At 37.2% G+C, this 20,611-nt stretch overlaps 3 protein-coding genes across 6 annotated transcripts in view; 2 read left to right on the top strand and 1 right to left on the bottom strand.

Moving 5' to 3' along the window:
- Nucleotides 1-1,665: 1,665 nt before the first annotated feature.
- Nucleotides 1,666-11,291, top strand: asb15a (ankyrin repeat and SOCS box containing 15a). Of its 3 annotated transcripts, XM_052119464.1 has the most exons (10): nt 1,666-1,776; nt 2,231-2,336; nt 2,461-2,498; nt 3,079-3,210; nt 3,633-3,791; nt 3,902-4,147; nt 5,618-5,789; nt 5,970-6,498; nt 10,586-10,739; nt 10,876-11,291. In XM_052119464.1, the coding sequence occupies exons 2-10, from the start codon at nt 2,236-2,238 to the stop codon at nt 11,043-11,045; spliced, it is 1,701 nt and encodes a 566-aa protein (XP_051975424.1). In that variant the 5' UTR covers nt 1,666-1,776; nt 2,231-2,235; the 3' UTR covers nt 11,046-11,291. The 3 variants fall into 3 exon arrangements, with proteins under 3 accessions (XP_051975424.1, XP_051975427.1, XP_051975425.1); XM_052119467.1 differs by lacking the exons at nt 1,666-1,776; nt 2,461-2,498 and having other exon boundaries at nt 2,258-2,336; XM_052119465.1 differs by lacking the exons at nt 1,666-1,776; nt 2,231-2,336 and having other exon boundaries at nt 2,473-2,498; nt 2,663-3,210.
- Nucleotides 11,292-12,436: 1,145 nt separating this feature from the next.
- lmod2a (leiomodin 2 (cardiac) a) lies at nt 12,437-14,697 on the top strand. Its single transcript, XM_052119481.1, is given in 6 exon segments — nt 12,437-12,994; nt 12,996-13,032; nt 13,309-13,651; nt 13,654-13,719; nt 13,722-14,059; nt 14,061-14,697. Coding segments are annotated over 6 exon segments (1,314 nt in total). The 5' UTR covers nt 12,437-12,800; the 3' UTR covers nt 14,397-14,697.
- A 2,158-nt stretch (nt 14,698-16,855) lies between these two features.
- Nucleotides 16,856-20,611, bottom strand: part of LOC127638116 (actin nucleation-promoting factor WASL-like) — a 33,194-nt gene continuing 29,438 nt past the window's right edge. For both annotated transcript variants that reach the window (XM_052119473.1, XM_052119474.1), the window contains 3 exons: nt 19,449-19,951; nt 18,848-18,953; nt 16,856-17,396 (listed from right to left, as the gene is read on the bottom strand). In XM_052119473.1, the coding sequence (XP_051975433.1) occupies nt 17,335-17,396; nt 18,848-18,953; nt 19,449-19,951 (671 nt within the window). In that variant the 3' untranslated portion in view covers nt 16,856-17,334. The remainder of the gene's footprint in view (nt 17,397-18,847; nt 18,954-19,448; nt 19,952-20,611) is intronic.

Genomic DNA, 20,611 nt, shown 5'->3' with positions numbered 1-20,611 from the left:
TGTGTGTGTGTGTGTGTGTGTGTGTGTGTGTGTGTGTGAGCGTGTATTTATCACTTTGTGGGGACCAAATGTCCCCATAAGGATAGTAAAACCCGAAATGTTTGACCTTGTGGGGACATTTTGTCGGTCCCCATGAGGAAAACAGCTTATAAATCATACTAAATTATGTTTTTTGAAAATGTAAAAATGCAGGAAGTTTTCTGTGAGGGTTAGGTTTAGGGGTAGGGTTAGGTTTAGGGGATAGAATATAAAGTTTATACAGTATAAAAGTCATTATGTCTATGGAAAGTCCCAATAAAACATGGAAACACAACATGTGTGTGTGTGTGTGTGTGTGTGTGTGTTAAGCATAGTGGCTGATTTATTGGTTTTATTTGATACTTTTAAAAACAATGCTCTCTGTTATAGTCTTAACAGTTTATATTTGTGTAAGTGTGTGTGTGTGTGTGTGTGTGTGTGTGTGTGTGTGTGTGTGTGTGTGTGTGTGAGTGTGTTTTGCACTCTAGATTTTTTAGAGTCTCAGTCTTTAATTTCTGTGTGTTTTTTTCGGTTCTATGGCTGAATTATTTATAGTTTTTAACAGATAAAAAAAATAGCTCTGTGTTATAGTCTTTCCCATTCATATTCAATGGTTGGCCATTTTTGACCGTGAAGACAAAAGGTCTCTCTCTCTCTCTCTCTCTCTCTCTCTTTTTATTTATTTATTTATTTTTAAACAACCACTTAGACTTATCGAATCATGCCCAAAAAGTTATTTTTTTTGTTGTATGGTCAGATAGCAAGCAGATGAAAAGTCACAAATTCTTGTACCGCTCAGATAAAGGAAGCTATTTTTATTATTAAATCAGCAAACATGATTCCAGTAAAAAATGACCGAAGACCATGGGAGGGTTAATTACTAAATGTGTGACTAGGATTTTTATTTACAAATGTATCTTTGAGCTGTTAATTTGTAAACTCTTTTTTTATATTTGCACTCACATTCTTCAAGTCCTATCCTTCCATATCCTTTCCTTGTCCATTTTAATTCCTTTTTTTCCTTTTCATTTGCACTGAAAACAGACTTCTTGCCCAAGACCTGTGAAAGATTAAACATTTAAGACAATTGAAGTATTTATTCAAGGCTTTTTCAAGTGAATGTGAGACTTGTTTCCAAGACCTCCTCTTAGTTTTGAAGGTTATTAATTTATCATATGGTGACTATATTCTTCAGTGTGTCTGGGCTTTCCCCAGTTGTAAAGTTATGCTTTCACTGTGCATACATTATATCAGTAGCTGAACTCAAATGGGGTCAGTTACAGCACATTTATAGAAGGCTATAAACATTGCCTGAAGACTGTGCAAAGTATAAAATCAGTGCAATCAGGTCTTGTGTATTCGGCTGAAGCTATTTATTTTTTATTTGCTCTCCATATAATGAAAGTGAATGGTGACTCAGGCTAGATGTACATTTTTGGGTGTTTTGACCCTCTTATTTCAGCCATCATATCAAATCAGAGTAAAATCTGGTGCTTATTTGCACAGCCTAAAATACTTATTATTGCATATCATTATCATAAACATTATCATTTGAAAAATGGGGTCATGTATGAGTAATAATACAGTAACATTTGACTTGGTGTGCATGGCAGTAACCAGAGCAGGTGAAAGCCAAAATTAGACACATGTGTGTTGCTGTTTTGGGCAAGGGGGTGGCTGCAGTCTAGATTGGGTCAAGCTAAACTACTGGCACAGTGGTGCAAGACGTGTGATTTCACAGGAACTACATTTCACAAGGTGAGATTAAAGCCTTTGTTTACTGTTGAGTGAAGCATGAACAATTCAGTGGAAGTGGCAGGGAAGGTGTTGGTTGTGCATGCCCAAGTTCAGCATTTCCTTGAAACTTATGCATAGATGTACTAGCGGTGTAAAGGTTGAAAATTCTCTGTTCTATTGTGACAGCTGTAAACATGTAAAACCCTTAAAGTTTCTGTGAAAACTACTACCTTGAATGACACAGATATATGAATTCCTCTTAAATGCTGCAGAATCCTCTTTCTGGAAATTGACTGGTCACTGGAAATGCACATTCCTGTGATTGTTATGTCATGTAAAATTTTCTCTGAATTTCTTATTGGTTTAAACAACAATAGTACACTTTCCAAGAAGAATGTTATAACATAATCAGAACATAGCATGAAAACTTAATATATATATATATATACATATATAAATGTATATTTACCTCCAGAAAAAATGGATCCATCAGATGACCTTGATGAAGATGAGGAGCTTCTCGATGCTGCTATCCAACTGGGCATTCAAGAATCTTTGAAAGACATTACCTTCTTCGGAAGGTGTGATGCTCAGAATAATGCTTTTAGAATCTTGAAATATAGCAAACATAAGATAGAAAAAATATATTTATATATATTGCCTGTCATGCTCCCTCTAATTTTTCTATCTTTCTAAAACTTCCAGTGTGGAAAATCAAAAGATCTTGGATGCAATTTTCCGAGGTGAAATACGTAATTTTCCCCTAAATATATGATTTTATGCTTGCTGTAAAAACCTTAACTCAGAAATATGACAGAATTTACATTGAAGCTCAAAATTCTGACCTCTGGTGAAAATTTTACTATTTCAAAAAGCATATCAATTTGAATTTCCCCTTTTGCTTTAGAGACAGCATGCACTTGAGCTGGCATGAACTCCATACGTTTCTGCAAAAACTGATGAACCATGTTATCCAGCATGATTTGAGAATGTTTCAAAGAACATTTTGTGAGCTTCAATGGAAGCAAGGAAATCCGACCCTCTGTGCAAAAGTTAACATGGTGAAAGTCACAAATTTGCTTTCTTTTGATTATTGACTTAGAAATAGTTCAGAACATTAAATATATCTTATATAATGTCAAATTAAAATAAAAAATCCAATAAATTGGTTTATTTCCAATTTTAAATAGAGTTTGAATACCCGATTTTTACTGTTATATCAGACTGTAAGACCCCACAAAGAAAGTAAAAACTTTCTTGCATGTAAATTATGCATTAAATAAAAATGATATGCAGCTCTGCGCTTTTTATCTGGCCCCGTAGGTGACCTATTCGCTCTTCAGGATCTTGCTGATTATCCTGCTGCATTCACTGAGGTGGATAGCAGGGGATGGTACCCACTTCATAGGGCTGTGGTCCAGCAGTCTGTGCAGGTGTTGGAGATGGTACTTTATGGTGAGATAGAGTAAAAGTCTACTACTGTATCTTTGGCATCTCCGGGGTGGTTTCTACCCGAGTGGCCGAGGTGCTAGGAAGTCGAGGCCAGACTCGTTTGAGAGGTCTCTGGGAGACCTTTCAAACGAGACTGGTCCGAAATTCGGGTTTGGGAATTACGACCAGTCAAAATCTCAAAGGAAACGTTTTTTACGACCTGTTCCCGAGGGGCTAATATCTTTTATTCTTTCATCACTTATTTTTCCATCATGCAACCTTCTTCAGACATACATTTTTTTTTATCATAACATATCACTGGCATCACATATTTAAATCATCTTATTCAAAATCTTTACATAACTTTTTTCATGGTTCTTTATTAGGAATTATGTTAAATTTATGGTCATGTAAATTGCTATGCTCAGTGGTTTGGTTGAAAATAGCTTCTTACAGGTTAACTTTAGAGGAGGAAACTGCAGAAGGAGAGACACCATTGATTTTGGCTATACAAGCTGGGCTGGTGGAGATTGTTAGGACCCTGCTGGAGAATGGAGCTTCACCTAATAAGACCAACAGCAAGAATGAGTCTCCTCTATTACTGGGTACTTGTATTTGAAATATTCTTTTTACCTAGATATAAATTTAGTAGAACTTCAAAGGTCTATGCTATCCCTATGGCTTTTAAAATGAGTTCCCATGCTATATGTTTCAGCTGTAAGAACAGACTCGTTTGAAATTGCTTATACTCTTTTATCACGGGGAGCATCGGTGAACCAAGCCTGCCTTAAAAAATGGACAGCCATTCACGAGGCGGCCAAAGTGGGCTGTATTGACATCCTTCAGCTCATGTTAAAACATGGAGGAAACGTTTCAGAGACAGACCATAATGGAGTAACGGCCATGGCGATTGCTGCAGAGTACGCCCAAGCAGAAGTACTGGATATCCTGATTCACTACGGTAATACTAGTTGACCGGAGCAACAACAAGGTTACATTTAATTGCAAATTCTTGACGGAAGAATATAGAGCAAAAAGTCTAGATACTCAGGGGGTCATGTTGGTATATGCAAACTTTTTATATTAAAGGGAGATTTCACCCAAATAGTACAATTCTGTTGTCATTTAAGCCTAATAAAAGAAGCCAACTTTTTTGTCCTGAAGGAACTAAAGCATCCTTGGTGAACAAAGCATGCACAGTTTTGTTTTAGAATTAGTTCAGTGAGGGTTACGTTAAGGGATAATGCCAATAAGCAGATCATTCTCTCGAAGAATTGCCGCCTTTAGCGCTGTGTAACTTCTTTGCCTTATGGAACTTGCCACAGAGCCCTTATCACTTTTGCCGACAACACTGAAATCTCTCTACATGCATGTCAGGGCCACTTTGTCTTTGTGAACTCTAGCATCATATAGAAAAAGTGTACTTTTGAACACAGAGAGACGTGCTTTAAAGTTTAAAATGTTTAATGTTAAGATAGTAACATAGCTACAATCTTCTCAGCAGGCATATGTGATTGTAAAGAAAGTCACGTCCAAACCACACCCACTATTAGTTTTAACAAACCATGAAACTTTCTCAACTAGCTGAGTACTCCTAGGACAAGACTTTTATGGATGTAAGCGAACAGTAGAAATACCACCAAATAAACACCTTAGCAAAACAAAAACGTATAGTGCATTTTGTAATAATTTTAAAGCAAATTAAAAAAAGCGTGTTTGCCCAGTATAATTTAGTATTTTCCAATATGTGGGGCCTGGGTAACTCAGTGAGTAAAGACACTAACTACCACCCCTAGAGTTTGCGAGTTCAAATCCCGTGCTGAGTGACTCCAGCCAGGTCACCTATGCAACCAAACTGGCCCGGTTGCTAGGGAGGGTAATCACATGGGGTAACCTCCTCATGGTCATTATAATGTGGTTCACTCTCTGTGGGGTCTGTGGTGAGTTGTGGATGCCGCGGTGGATGGAGTGAAGCCTCCACACGCGCTACCTCTCCGTGTAATGGGCTCAACAAGCCATGTGATAAGATGCTAGGATTTACGGTCTCAGATGCGGAGGCAACTGAGATTAGTCCTCCATCACCTGGATTGCTACGCCACCACAAGGACTTATAGGACATTGGGAATTGTCATTCCAAAGTGGGGAGAAAAGTGACATATGCATTATCGCAGTTTCAATTTTTTTTTTTCAATCCGTATAACTTTATTCTGTTGATCAAAAAAGGAGATTTAAGGCAAAATGGTGACTGAGGCTATTAATCCCTAACATTCTGCCCAATTTCTAATTTTTGCTTAAAAGAAAGACATTTGGGTTTGGAACAACATGAGGGTGAGATAACAACATGAAAGGACGAAAGATGACATTTTTATTTTGGGGTGAACTAACCCTTTAAATCAGAGAACTAACACAATGATGTCCTCCCTACCAATAGGTGGCGATGTAAACGCTCAGGCACCAAATGGGGACAGTGTGCTATTTGATGCTGCTGGTTCTGGCAATCCTGACTGCATTGAGCTTCTTCTTCAACATGGGGCCAATCCTAACATCGCTAATCTTTCTTCACAGCTTCCCATCCACCACGCAGCCTATGAAGGGCATTACCTGTAAGTTAAATAAAGATGCAAATACTCTATATTCTACATTGCCAATTTTCTAACCCCCGATCTTCCAAGTCGAAGATAACTGGAGACATGATTAGCTTTTCAAGATTTGGATGGATGTTGGACACAAAAATAAAATCTCGATTCATAAGCAACATCCATATTTATACAATCTCTTTTCAGTGCGCTGAGAATGCTAATACCCATAACCACAAGGAAAGCTCTCCATCTCTCAGGCCAGAGCCCCATTCACTCAGCAGCAGATGGAGGCCATGTCCAGTGCCTGGAGTTCCTAGTGGACAAATGCTTTGATGTTAATGCTCTCCTAGACACTCACATCTCCGAGAACTATGGGGACATGAGACAGACCGCCTTGTACTTTGCTGTCTCCAATGGAGATGTGACCTGCACCCAGGTGCTGTTAAATGCAGGAGCCCAAACTGAGCTGGATCCTCTGCGCTGCCTCTTAGTGGCAGTTAGGGCTGGGAGGTACGAGATTGTCAAGATGCTCCTGGCCAAACATGCGGATGTGAACTGTTTCTTCACAGTGGTCAATGACACAGTGTTCCCTACTGCGCTACAGTACTGCCTGAAGGATGAAATGATGATGCGGCTGCTGCTAAACAGTGGTTATAATGCGGAAAAATGCTTTAGTTGTCATCATGATTCCACATGGGGTCACCGCTCAGAACATACCAACGAGAAGATCCCAGTGAGTTTTCCACCTACATAATTGCTATTTTCCAATTACAATAATTACATTTGCAGTATTAATTTTTTTTTTATAAATAGTTTTTATTGATTCCAGACATAAATCATACAACCATAACATAAAATATGGAATCAATTGTATACATTAAACCCCTCCCCCTGAACATTCCCCTCACACCCCCCACCTGAAACAAACACGTATTAAAGTGGTCACCAACAATTAGAACATAAAACATTTTAATATAATTATATATAAAAATAAATAAAACATTAAAAATAGATATACTTTCAAACATGATCTGTTCTAGAGTAAATCTTTTGGACTGATTAAAATAATGTATAGTCCCTCTCAGATGGGTTCAAAAGTCTAACAATCACATACTGTGAACAATGTTGCTCCATGGGGCTTACACACTTTTGCTTCACTATGATCAAGGACTGAGTCCATCAATAGATTATAGTCTCCTCCCAATATTATATATATATTGAGTGGTGCCAGCAACTTGCAACATCACTTCAAGATCTATAAAAAAGCCCTGATCATCAACGTTAGGTGCGTAAATATTAGCCAAAATCAAGCTTTGACTCTGAATTTCTGCTAAAACTATAATGACTCTTCCTAATTTATCTTTGCTGTGTTTGAGATATTTTAATTGTAGATGCTTACTTATCAATGTAATGACTCCCTGCTCTTACTCTTACTTGAGCCAGCACTAAAGGAAATATGTCCACCCCATATCTTCCCAAACTTTTCAGCTTCCTGCAGGGAAAGATGCATTTATTGAAGATTATATTTCTTACGTTTAAGAAAATAAATAAACTTCCTTCTTTTTTTGGGGTGCCCCAACCCATTCACATGGAGAGAGACAATCTCTGTAGAAATGTAGACATGCAAATCCATATCTCTGCCTTCTTCATGCTCAGGAATACAAACAATTCGGACGTTATTTTGCCTACTGCAGTTCAACAAATCCTCCAAATCCGAAACTCGTTCGAAATCTATCTTGGCCGTTACCGGATTAGCAGCGAATTTCCTCTCCGATGACTCCAGGCACACAATTCGTCTCTCAACTTCCCTGATTCTTGTAACCAACTCAAAGAATTTTGTGTCCATCACCTTAATCGATCGACGTATTACAGAAAGATCCTCCAAGTCAGCTACAACCTTCATTAGCATCACAGACATGCTGGACAGTTGCCTCTAGATTTCTCCCGCTGCACCGTCCAAACCGAGTCTCTAGTCTGCAGTCCTGTCTGAGGATTCAGCTTGAGCACGTGTGTCTTTTAATATATCCAGAGCCTGAGGATTTTGAATTCTTTGACATGATGACTTCAAAGAACAGATATATAGCAGGGTATAACGAATCTCACTGGTTTATGACATAAAATTATTAAAAACTAGCAAAGTGTGCAGAGCTCGCCGTTTGCACGTCTGCTCCTCGCATGGCATCACGTGACTCCTGTTTCTTAAATTCCTTGAATCGATCACATTTCTCTTTTCGAATTCGCAAAGTGTGGGAAAGCCTTCCTTTACTCCTCGCCTCGCGTAACACAAGATCTTTATTGGATGTTTAATCTAAAAAATTTGGCCAGCATTGATCGGGTCTCCCTCCATGGATCTCCGAGCCGGAACTCTGTGAGCCCGCTCTATTTCCAGCTTAAGACCTGTTATGTCGAGCAGGAATTTTACCATATCTCAGTCTTCCTCATGCTCAGGAATTCCAAAAATTCAGACGTTGTTTCGCCGATTACGATTCTCCAAGTCATTCAAGTCCTCAAGCAGCAAATTCCCTCTCCGATGATTCCAGTTAATTGATCCGTTTCTCAACATCCATAACTCTTGTAACCAACTCAGTGAAATTTGCCTCCATGGAAGTGATCTATCAACGTATTACAAGATCCTCAACCCTCGTGTAGTGCCCATGAGACTCCCATTTGCAGTATTTTAAGTTCTCTGCCAATAAAACCAGCTTAACCTAGCCTAAGCTGTGTGCTGATTTAAGCTGTTCTAGCTGGTCTTCCAGTCTGGTCTTGAGGTGGTCTAGACCGACCAGCTAAAGTGCCCAAACCCCCTATAAAAACCAGCCAATATACTATACCAGAATGCATTGCAACTAGCTCAGTATAAAACGTCCAATTTAAACAACGCAAGAGAAATGTTGATTATAAATATACTTATATTTAAATTAATACATATTTGTTTTAATTAATAATTGGCTATTTTACCCAATAGTGTGCTATGTATTTTTATGTATATTAAATGGGACATAATTATGCTCCTTTTTACACAATGTAATATAAGTCTCAGGTGACCCCAGAATTTGTCTGTAAAGTTTCTGCTCAAAATACCTCACAGATCCTTTATTCTACCATGCCTTTACAGTATACCCCTGTTCTGTAGCCCTATTCCAAACAGGCTGTTTTAGTGTCTGTAGCTATAAATGCAAAGGAGCTGCTGCTCCCCACACCCCTTTCTGGAAGTGGGCTGTGCCTTTCCTGCTGGTGACATGGATACCCCGGCAACAACAAAATGATAAATAACTTGGAGAACACACTAAGTCAATCATCTTATTGTATTTTGTATAACAAAGGTCAAGTTATGAAATATGAAAAACTGCTGAAGTTTTCAAAAATATCACTATCATTTCATAAACTTTTTTAAATAATGACCGGTTTTATTACATGGAAAATCTTCAATGCATGACCACACAAGCGGGACTTTGGAGGACACCAATCAGTTTATATCGTAACTGAAATGGAGCTACAGCTTCATTGTTATGGAATAAGGTAGTTAAGGGCTAGTTGCTACATTACATAAAGCAAAATGTTTTCACAACAAGCCTCTTTTCCTGCAATGTGCAAACAAGCAAATTCAGAAAGCCAAATTGCAAACATTAAAATAGTATTAAGTGCGAAACTTACGATTTGCAAATCTGAAGTTGGGTCATGGAGAGTTGGTATCGATCCATCGTTGATCCTTAGCTTTGAAGTAAATCCAGCCTTGTGTGCACAAGCGACAGAAGTGTGGAAATAAAAATGGCGGACTGTTCGCTGCTCGCTCAGGTTTTAATGAGGGCGGATCTAAGCTACTCAGAAAGATCTCTTCGCTAGCTGTAGGCGGTACCTTTCCCCTTTTGACGTCATAAGGGGCTGCAAACCTGAACGGCTCATTCAGAGACACTGTTTTTTATTGATGGGGAAAGGAAAGAAAGTATTTCTTTCACCATTTACCATATTTTGTGGTTGTCTACACACATTGGGGACACATAATTATGTAAAAATAAAATGAAAAAGTGTTTTTTGCATAATATGTCCCCTTTAAAGTATCACTACGATAGCTAAGCAACATGCTAATGTCAAAATATTTAAATGAATTATGGGAGAAGTGAAATTTGTATAATGTGCAGATGTTGTTGTGTATATATATAATTTTTTAAATATTATTATATCACAGCAATAGCTTAGCAACATGCTAACATCAAAATATTTAAATGAATCACATAAGGAATGCTGTTTGTATGATGTGTGGTTACATATTAGAGTATCATGGCGCAAGCTTAACAACATGCTAATGTCAAATGTTGATGTTGTTTTGAATGTCGATATATAGCAACATGTTAACATCAAAACATTGAAATCAATCACGTAAGGGGTGCTATCTGTTTGATGTGGGGATAAACATTAGAGTATCACTGTGATATCTTAGCCACATGCTAACATATAACACAAAATATTGAAATCAATCACTTGAGGAGTGCTATTTGTATGTTGTGCTGATGTTGTTTTGGATGCCAATAGCTTAGCAACATGTTAACATCAAAATATTGAAATCAATCACGTGAGGTGAGTACTACAGTATTTGTATGTGCAGATGTTGTTGCCTATGTAGTGTTTCCCAAATCAGTCACTTTCAGTCTGAAGTTCCAGTTAGGATGCTGCCTTAGAAGGCAGCTGCCTCTGTAGGCAGCATGCATCATGGCAACTCATTAGGCTTTGGAAAAAACAAACTTTTGATTTACCTCTGAAGGAAATTTTTTGTTGTATGCTAACGTCTCTGACATCTGTCTCTATCTTCTGTTTCTGTTTAGTTTTGTGATTTCATCAGCGTCTCTTGGCTAGTGCAGTTCTCAGGAAAAGCCGTGCAGGTTCTCTTAGACTATGTCAGTTGTGTTCCCATCTGTTCAAAGCTGAAAATGGTTCTGAAGAGGCATAAAGAGTGGCCCGAAATTTCAGAAATTTTGGGTGAGTAACATTAACAAATACAGCAATACAGAAAGAAAGCACATGCACAAATACCTTTTGGGGCCACTGTACCTTTAACAAACTTACAAAAATAAGCACTGTAACATGATTACTCATGGATGTATGGATATTTCAGGAAACCCTCGATCACTGAAACACCTGTGCAGACTAGTTATCAGGAGAGAGATGACCCCATGCAGGCTTGGCGACCCAAAGTTCATAAAATCAGGTCCTTTCCCACCGGGACTGACAGGCTACCTGATGTACAAAGAGTATGATTTGTATGGGAAAATTATATGTGAGTAGTGAAGTTTTATTTTTCGAAAGGTGAAAGTTGAGGAGGAATTGAGGGTATAGATGTTTGAAAGCACTTTATTTTGAGTTTTATTCAGAAATGAACATGAGGTTGACATGACCAGAGGTTTCACTACAGTATGTGTATGATGAGTTCAAATCACAAAATATTTCAATGTGGATTTTCTGTTACGTTAAAAGGACTTTGCCTCTGCAGCAATGTCTTGGTGCCCATTTGTGCAATAAAAAAATGTTCTAGCTAAATGTTGACAAAAACATGTTTGGTCTTCTTGTATCAGATAAATATAACAGGGTGAATGCTTGTTCCATGAATTAAGGCTGCTTTCCACTGAGTGCTACCACCAAATGTACATTCAAGATGTTCCATTTGTTTTGTGTTACAGTTTAATATAGTACACATGCAGTGTGCTTTTATTGTGTCTTTGACACTGGGAATTTGATTACACTTCATAACTGTGGTACTGGAATGACCTGCACAATGGATGTCACAAAAGCAGGTTATATCTATTTATAGCTTTATGTCCTGTTAATATCAAAAACCATGTTTGCTTTCTTGTCAAGGAAAACCCTTTGACTTATGCATTATCGCAGTCTCAACACTGACAAACCTTGTGACACAGAGTGCACTGTTATTAGACATATTTGTAGTTTATTGGATAGGCAAGGCATTTTATTGGTTCCCATTCCAGTACTCCTGAAAATTTCATCTGATAGAAATATTTACGATAATGCACAAGTAAGCATACAATGATTACAATGATGAGCACTGTGTGTGTCCTGTTATGTAATATATTAAATTATGAGCTGGTAACACTTCACAATAAGATGCCATATATTAACATTAGCTAATAATATTAGTTAACATGAACTAACAATGAACAAAACCTATTAAGCATTTATTAATCTTAATTTCAATTTATAGTAATTATTAGCATTTTTTTAATTTGTAAAAGTTCTATGAACTATGAACAATTGTATTTCTATTAACTTACATCAACAAAGATAAAAAACATTTTTTAAAGATTAAAAAGTATAAAATTATATTGTTAATTGTTTGTTCATGATGATACCTATAATATTAACAACTGGAACCTTATTGTAAAGTGTCATCAAGGAGCTTATTTGTCAATACATGGTTCTTGAGGTCATAAACGTATAGTTTGCTGGCTAATTAAGAAGCTTCCATGTTGCATATATTAATTTCATACAATCAGTGCATTTTTAAAAGTTTAATTTGAAAAGAATTAGTGAAATGTAATTAATGCATAGGTGATCTGGTGATGTCTCAACTACTGTCTGCAGAGCTGCTTTGAACAATCAACTAGGCATAAAAGGTTGTATTATACTAAAGTTAACAGTATACACTATGATATATGGCTACTTTCACAATGCAAGGCAAAGTGCCCAAATTATTATTATTATTTTTTTTTTTTAGGTTGATCACATGCCCTTTTAAATGTGGTCCATAACAGACACTAGCTTATGTTTGTACTGGGCCAACAGTTGCTGACAGGTTTTACCACCACAAAATGAACATAGACTCTTTGTTTTGCATCCCCCTCCCCTAAAGTTCCTCCACTAGCTTCCCAGATTAGATTAACAGTGCATCACTCAGGCTTCAACAAACACCGGGCAACAAACACTCACAAGCTTGTGCAGGGTACTAATCCCACATTTTCAGTATGAAGTATTTGCAAAAGGAGAGAAAGAGTTAAATTTTAGGAATGAGATTGTAGAATTAGAAGTATGAGCGGCTTTGGATACTGTAAAGAGCTTGAGAAGCATTAGGACATTAATGAAGATGAACTTCTAGCCTTGTTGACCAATGAAGAGCTCCAGGAGTTGGAGAGGGCAATGGCTGAGATGGAACCAGATGAAAGTACAACCATTGGACTAAGGCAAGAGGACCAGGAGGCCAAGTTGCCAACAGGGACTTTTTGCCAAGTATTGGGAAGACGAGACTTACAGATTGCTAGAGGTATTTAGAGGTTTGAAAGTAGTGATTGAGTGACACATATTTGATTGTGATATATAATCTATATTATATGACAAAAAACATTCTAAATTTACTAAACTTTCTTCAAATGGGATTACCAAAGATTTTGTTATCATAAACTTGCCTTCATTGGTCCTAGTTATACATAGCTGTTGCTTGTGTAGTTGTCTCAGAAGGTGACTGTCTTTGTTAATTAAGAGTCACTGCCTGAGGTATGCCAGTGCTCAGCCTTGTTTTCCTTTCCATAGCAATTCACAGAACAGCATGGATGAGAGTCAGACAGATAAGAGTGAAGAGGAATGTGGCAATGAAGACTCTGAGGATAAGGACCCTGAGGGGGGAGTGCAACAAAACAGAAGGCTTGGAAAGGTGTGTGATGGGGAGAAAGAAACAAGGTCAAGCAGACAGAATTTTAAGGACTTATCCCTATACAATTGTAAGAGGAATTGCTACAGCAGTCAGAAACCAAACAGCATTAGTATAGCTGTCCTGCATCATGTAGACTCAAACTTGAATGCTAAGCAAGAGAGGCCAAGTGGTAATCCCATTGACATTGACCAGATCTTGAAGAAAATCTTGACAAACGATTCCTCCATAAGTTATGTCTAAACAACACTGAAAACATTTCCCAAGGGGTTTTGGTGAGCTTTGCTGATGCCTTGATCTCAAACAATATGTTAAGGTCTTCAGCCTTGCCAACACCCATGCAGATGACCAAGTAGCTTTGGCTTTGGCCAAAATGCTTAAGGAGAACTGGAACATCACCAACCTTAACATCAAGTCCACAATTATTTAAGGCAAAGGTATCCTGGCCTTGATTTGGTCTCTTCAATACAACACTACAGTGGAGCTCCGATTCCACATCTGTGGAGGCCAAGTAGAGATGGAGATGGTAACACTTCTGAGGGACAACACCACTCTCTTGAAACAAGGATATCAGTTTGACTTACCTGGCCCGAGGATCTTAACCTACAACCAAGACCATCAGTGGCAAAAGCGGCTACAGAAAGGAGAGCAAGACAATTGAAAGTACTGAACAAGAAGCAAAAACATTGGACACTATGGACAACACACAATCATCACATTTTGAGACTTCAAAAGGTGACAAACATGGCGAGAATTTTCTTCAAGACCGCAAAGATCCCCTAAAACCAGTATCTGAAACAATTATCAGAAAAGATGACAGAAAGTGTCTGGAAGGTGATCAAAGGTCAATGCGTGATAATCTATTGGCAGCAATTCGTAGAAGCAGCATTGGTACACTTCAGAGGGTAAGACATTTTACTTGTCCTGGACATATTCAAGAAGCCAAGCCTCAAAAGTACAATCCTCAAATTGACAACTGACTCTAGAAACATTGCTGGACAGGACAGGAACCCTGAGCACTGAGGGTTCTACAGTACATGCAACGTTGTTCTGAAGCAAAAACACTCTTATTTGACAGACACTTAAAATATCAAACTCTAGATCAGGGGTTCCCAAACTATTTTGTCAGCTGAAACCAATTGACCAAGAGGGCAGATAACCTTAATATACTATCCACTTAGCTATAGCACAAATTGTCTGATTACATTTGTAAAGAACATGTTTGTTTAAACATTCAATTGACTAATTGTTTTTCTTGCAGGTGACTGTCACTTCTCATCATCGCTCTTATGAAATTAATCTTCATGACAAAACAAAATGTATACAATAAAAACAATTCTTATCTGGCATTCGATTTGACCCCCCTTACGCAACCTCATTTCATAACTAGTTTTACTTGAAAAGTTCAGACTTTTGTTACATCTATACAAGGGCCTTAGCTAATGGGGTTAAAGGTGGTAATGATTCTAGGGGTCCAAAACACATTTTATACTATATTTTTTTATATGAAAGTGGCAATTTACATTTCAAGGGGCCCATAATTCCTTGCTATGGCCCTGTCTATATGTCTTTTGTCTATGATGGCTAAATTTACAGGATCAACCTCAACTAGTTGCATGATGGAAACTGAATTATGGGGATCAGATCTCATTCCAAGTTAGTCTAAGACCTGCAGTTTTCCGTTTGGATTTGATCTTTCTCATTTGATGTAAGTTACAAAGCAGCTGCTCAAACTGTACTTAATTTTGTGCAAGCAACTCATAAGTGGAAAGAACCATTATGAAATATACTGAATGGACTGAAAGTTTGCAAAACATAATTTATCCAGATTGATCATCACACAGAACATTGGTGACAGAAGGTTGAATGTTTTGTCTGCTAAAATTGGTCTACGCTGAATTTCTGAACTGCCCAACCCCCAGTGGCCTAATTTGGAACTACAGTCATGTGCGTGTGCAGTGCACACCTTTGCACGATGCACTGCACTAGTGGAAGAATTTACTACTTTGGATGTTACATGAAAGTCAGTTTGTCCGTTTTTCATTAACCTGAATAATAATTATATTGATATTCTCCCAACACCACACTCAAAAAAAAAAAAATACAAAAATAAAAATAAATATATATATCTATATATATCTATATAGATATATATAGATATATATTTAGATTCAGGCATTGCAATTCAATTGAGAAATCTTTTATCAAATAATAATGACAATTTTAAATGTGTAAATCTTAAAAATAGGCTAAAATATGTTTAAATGTAACCCAAAGTGAACCATTACCATGAGGTGAAAAACATTCTTTACACAAGTATGCGCAGTGAGAAGGCCTTGGCTGATGCATTTACGTGGACATAACTAACTTCAGAATTCAAAAGTATGAGCCATTAAAACTGAATTTGCTATAATTTAGGTAAGATGCAATTAATATATTGACTTAACCTTACTTGTTTAAACTGATGCCTCACCATGACAGTAGTTGACTTGAAAGAAAAAACTCAGACCGTTCACACTAATGTTTGCTATAGCACCTCTTGTGGTAATGTTGAGAATGCAACATGTACTTCCATTGTGTTATAAATTGCAGTCTGATGCATTTTGGAATGCAACAGAACAAGACAGCATTCTTTCATTTACTTCTTTGTAAATGTAAAATCAAGTAAGCAAGAGATCAAAAGGGATGTGACATAAAAGGCACACTGTGGGCGATATTCAGGGCATAAACATTCGCCGATAACATTTGCATAAACGAAACCTATAAGCAATACAAAAGTGTCGATTATCAAGAAAGGCACCATGTCGGGTTTGTAAATATTACCATTTATTTAAGTATAGAATTTAGTGTTTTCATTTCACATACCAAACCACTTGTAAGATTTTTTTTGTCAATTTTACATTTTTTGCAGCACTGCCCTTACAGGACAGCAATTACAATTCAGACAAACAATACTGTTAAACCAGCATTAATTGTACACAAAGGTGTTTTTTTTCATTACCTTGAATGTAGTTGTCGGTCAAGCATTGACTTTTAAAAAGCTTCTAACGAATGGAAGTTTAAAGATAGAGTTGTGAAGTGCCTTTTTTATTATTTTATTCTACATTTGGGAATTGATGACTTATCGGATCTAAAGTAGGCTGTACTCATACATTTTACAATTTCAATCTACAGTATATATTTTTTCTGTTAATAAAGTGAAACCAAAAACTCCAAACTGCCTACTCTGTGATGTACAATGTAGTGGGACATCTTAAGTTGAGCGTGACTGCCGTATAAATCATATTTAATGTGTTCAGCCAATGTGTTGTCATCCTGCAGTTCATTTCCTTTCATTATTTGTGCAAAAAAAAAAAAAAAAAAAAAATATATATATATATATATATATATATATATATATATATATATATATATATATATATATATATATATAGCCTCAATATATCAGCCTGGTGTACATTTACAAGGGAAAAAATACTGGGCACATACATAATCTGATAGGAGAACCTCTTATCAAATTTAAGAATGCTAAATTAGGATTTGAATAAAAAAATCAGAGGTACAGAAAAGTAGGGTATGAAAATAGTGTTATCTAAATCATTAATCTACAATTAATAAGGGCATCAAGCGTCCTGTCCATCTCCCTTTCCACTCTCACAGGGAAACAAAAACATTCAGGTCAACAAATAATAACTCCTGGCATAAAAATTCACATGGTTATTCCACAAGATTATTTTACAAAGGGTAAATGACAATACTTTACAGATTACATAAGGTATTGCACAGATTATAAAAAAAAATGCAACAAAAATATACAGCGATTTGAAAAAAAAAAACATACACAGAATTTTGAGTAAAATTTGGGGAAGTGAGATTTTAGTATCATTTACTCTACTGGGTGGAGTTAGTGTTGGGGGATTAATCATCCCATTCGTCATCATCCTCAAAGTCTTCATCATCCTCGTCATCCTCATCTTCATCTGAGGAACCAAAGATATTGTTATCATAACCACAGTTAAAAACTCAATAGTTAATGCTGAATTCCACTCTAACTCACAATCACTAGTGAAGTTAATCTAAACGATGTGTCACCTAAAGGTTCATTTTTTGCGGCATACGATCGTATGAAAAAAAATCACCCAAAAATGATAAACAACTTCAATTTCTATTCTATTCTTATAGTGCTTTTGAATGTTTTTGAAGCTTGAAATCTCCAGAGCCCATTCATTATACTTGCTTGGAAAAGAGCGACCAGCGCATTCTTTAAATGTTCCAAACACTGAAATTTGAGGGTGAGTAAATAATTACAGAATTTTTTTGGGGTGAACCATTTCTATAAGGGAACTTACACAGAGTTTATGCAACATCAGAGAACTCTGTGAATCCACTGATTTCAAATGGGGCCTGTGCAGTGCAAGAACAGGAAAAATGCAAGGGTTTGCAATAAACTTTTGTTGCAGTGCATACTATTGCAGGAATCCAGTGACCAAAGAGAATTTCAGAGAGGCGGGTCCAATTTGCTTTCCGAAATCCAATTTCACTGTATTCCTGGTTGATTTGAAACTGTCTTTTTCTACACCTTTACTATAAATCAAACACTCATACAGAGCTTTCGCTAACACAACAGTCAGGAATGATCTAACCATTTAAGCTTGGAAAATATTAATAACTACAGTTATTAATAGGTATTAATAACTATAATAGTAATAGTTACAAAATAGGTATCGTTTGAAAGCTTAGAAGCTCTACTTTACAATGTATGTAGGCATTACGACCAAAACAGAACAAGTGCTTTGAAATTTGCAGTTTTGTTAAATTATTCATAATTTTGCACTGTACATATTGTAATCAGTAAAGGAGATGGAGCCAAGTACATGACACAGACTCAATGATGACTCAAATGGCACAGAATGAAAATCATTCTGTGAAATCTCATGCTATGCAAACCTTTATTCATTTTTGTGTTTGCCTGTGTACTTTAGTTCTTATGTACAATTATGTTTTATTTGTTTGGAGAGGCTTTTGGACACTTGGAGATGTTTTTGGAAACAAGAAAAAAAATTTTTGGTTGAAAATGTTCAACACAATATTTTACTCAGTTACAGTTGACATGATTGAGAACAAAACAAAAGCAGTTTTTCTGAGCAACCTAATTTACACCCTGAGGTATATAATGTAAATTCAGAAAAATAAGAAAAAAAGAAAATGTTTGGCAAATTTTTTGTGTGATTTTTCAGTAGTTTCTAAGGCTGAGAGTCTCAGAATTTATAATATTATCACATCATATTATTTGTCAAGTCATAAGCCTTTAATTTTAGGTATGCAACTGAAACAGGAAATCTTTAAAAAACAACAACTCAGAGCTTAAATGTTTAAAAGGCCTATTTAATGACAATATAAATAAACACTTGTAAGTGGACAAGACACTTACCTGAGGAGTGGATGGCTTTGCTCCTCTTTTGCATAACCTCCATTAGAGCTCCAACAATGCCGGCTGACAGAGCAGTGGTGGGTGGTCCTGAGTCATTATCTGATACCTGTACAGTAAAAAATAGGAAAAGGAACGAGAACCATGCTCAACCATGACTTTCAGTAGAAATATAATGTTTCATATGACACATTAACCCCCCCCAAAAATATTTGGACACTTGGGTCTCAATGAATGTAAAAAAAAAAAACAATCAAACCAAGTGGCGTCTACAAACAAATAATGCTAGACATTTTATCCGATCTAACTTCAATTTCACATTTTTGCAATTACTTATAACCCATTGGTTCTGAGGTGATTTTCTGTGGTTGTATGAAGTCATTTCCCCTTGAAAAGGACAAGTTAACTTATAAATATATTGTCCAACTCCACTTATTGGGAAATAAGCATTGTAAGTTAGGAGCTTTGTTTTGCTTTGCTGGGAAGCAGAGAAACAAATTGTCAACTCCCCCCCCAGACTTTTTACTGTACAATGTAATAAAAGGGGAGAATCCTCAAAATAAATAAATAATAGTTTATCCTGGATAAAGGTTGTGATCCTCACCGTTTTGAGTTGGATGCCCTGTCGGATCTGGTCGAGTAGTGCATCTCGCCCAGTGGACGACACAGGCCTGTTGTTTTGCTCCACCTTCTTCAGACTGGCACCCTCCCTAATTTGCTCAAGCAGAGCTGACTTGCCATTCATTGGTGAGGGCGTGGGTTCACTGTGGCCACCATCCATTTCAGAAGGTGGTGGAGGTCCAGGTGGTGGTGGTGGAGGGGGAGGTGGAGGAGGGGTGGGTCCTCCAGACGAAGGTGGTGGTGGAGGCATTGAGACTGGGGCAGGTGGAGGAGGTGGATGTCCTCTACTGGGCGGTGGTGGTGGAGGCGCTCCCATGTTTGGCCGGGATGGAGGAGGTGGAGGGGGGGCGGATGTGGGCGCCCTTGAAGGTGGAGGGGGTGGTGGGGCTCCTCGTCCCCGCACTGGAGGTGGTGGAGGTGGGGGTCCAGAAGTGTGAGGAGGGGGTGGGGGAGGTGGGCCACCTCGGGAGGGTGGAGGTGGGGGTGCTGCAAGAAAATAATTGAATTAAGATAAAAGAAAAATGAGCTCTTTCCCCTATTTTAGCATAGTTTAAAATGAACATGATAGAGTATTTGAAAAACACTTTGCTTCTTCCTGGGACAAATGTAATTATTTATACATATTTTAATATATATATATCTATATATATATATCTATATATATAGATATATATATATTATTACAATTTTTTTTATTTTTATAATTATATCACTAGATATAATGTTCACATACTGGATGATTTATTTTTGATCATCTAAGCATCTGGAAAATGTTATTAGCATTTTGTGGTCTGTGCCACAATAGAGGGAAATCTAGTTGACTCGTGCAAGTGATCCACTCTGTGTTTTCCTATTCCTGGAACATGTACATTGAGGAAAGTCTTGAAGCCAGCGCACCCAAGTGCTCTATTCAGGATGGCTCAGGGTGGACCACTTGCACAAATGGTTCTGCATGTGAAAACAATGTTCAAACGCACCGCACAGATACACGTTTCCGATCATAAGCATTTTAAGCACAGAGTGTGAGATGAATACCATTAAATTTGCTTTGGTGGCCAGAAATTTTGCACTGGAAGCGACCAAAAAATTTCAAATGCAGGATAAAATGCCTGATTACAAATAGCAGTAGTCCAAAACAATGCCTAA

Source organism: Xyrauchen texanus, chromosome 46, assembly GCF_025860055.1.
Source record: "Xyrauchen texanus isolate HMW12.3.18 chromosome 46, RBS_HiC_50CHRs, whole genome shotgun sequence".
In the NCBI taxonomy this organism is placed as follows: Eukaryota; Metazoa; Chordata; class Actinopteri; order Cypriniformes; family Catostomidae; genus Xyrauchen; species Xyrauchen texanus.
The sequence above is the reverse complement of the archived record's forward strand: the minus strand, read 5'-3'. Positions and strand labels throughout refer to the sequence as shown.

Coding starts and splice junctions, on each gene's coding strand:
- asb15a (XM_052119464.1), top strand. CDS start 2,236: ATGGATCCATCAGATGACCTTGATGAAGATGAGGAGCTTCTCGATGCT. Junction 3,792..3,901: donor TGAGTCTCCTCTATTACTGG/GTACTTGTATTT, acceptor TATATGTTTCAG/CTGTAAGAACAGACTCGTTT. Junction 4,148..5,617: donor GGATATCCTGATTCACTACG/GTAATACTAGTT, acceptor CCCTACCAATAG/GTGGCGATGTAAACGCTCAG.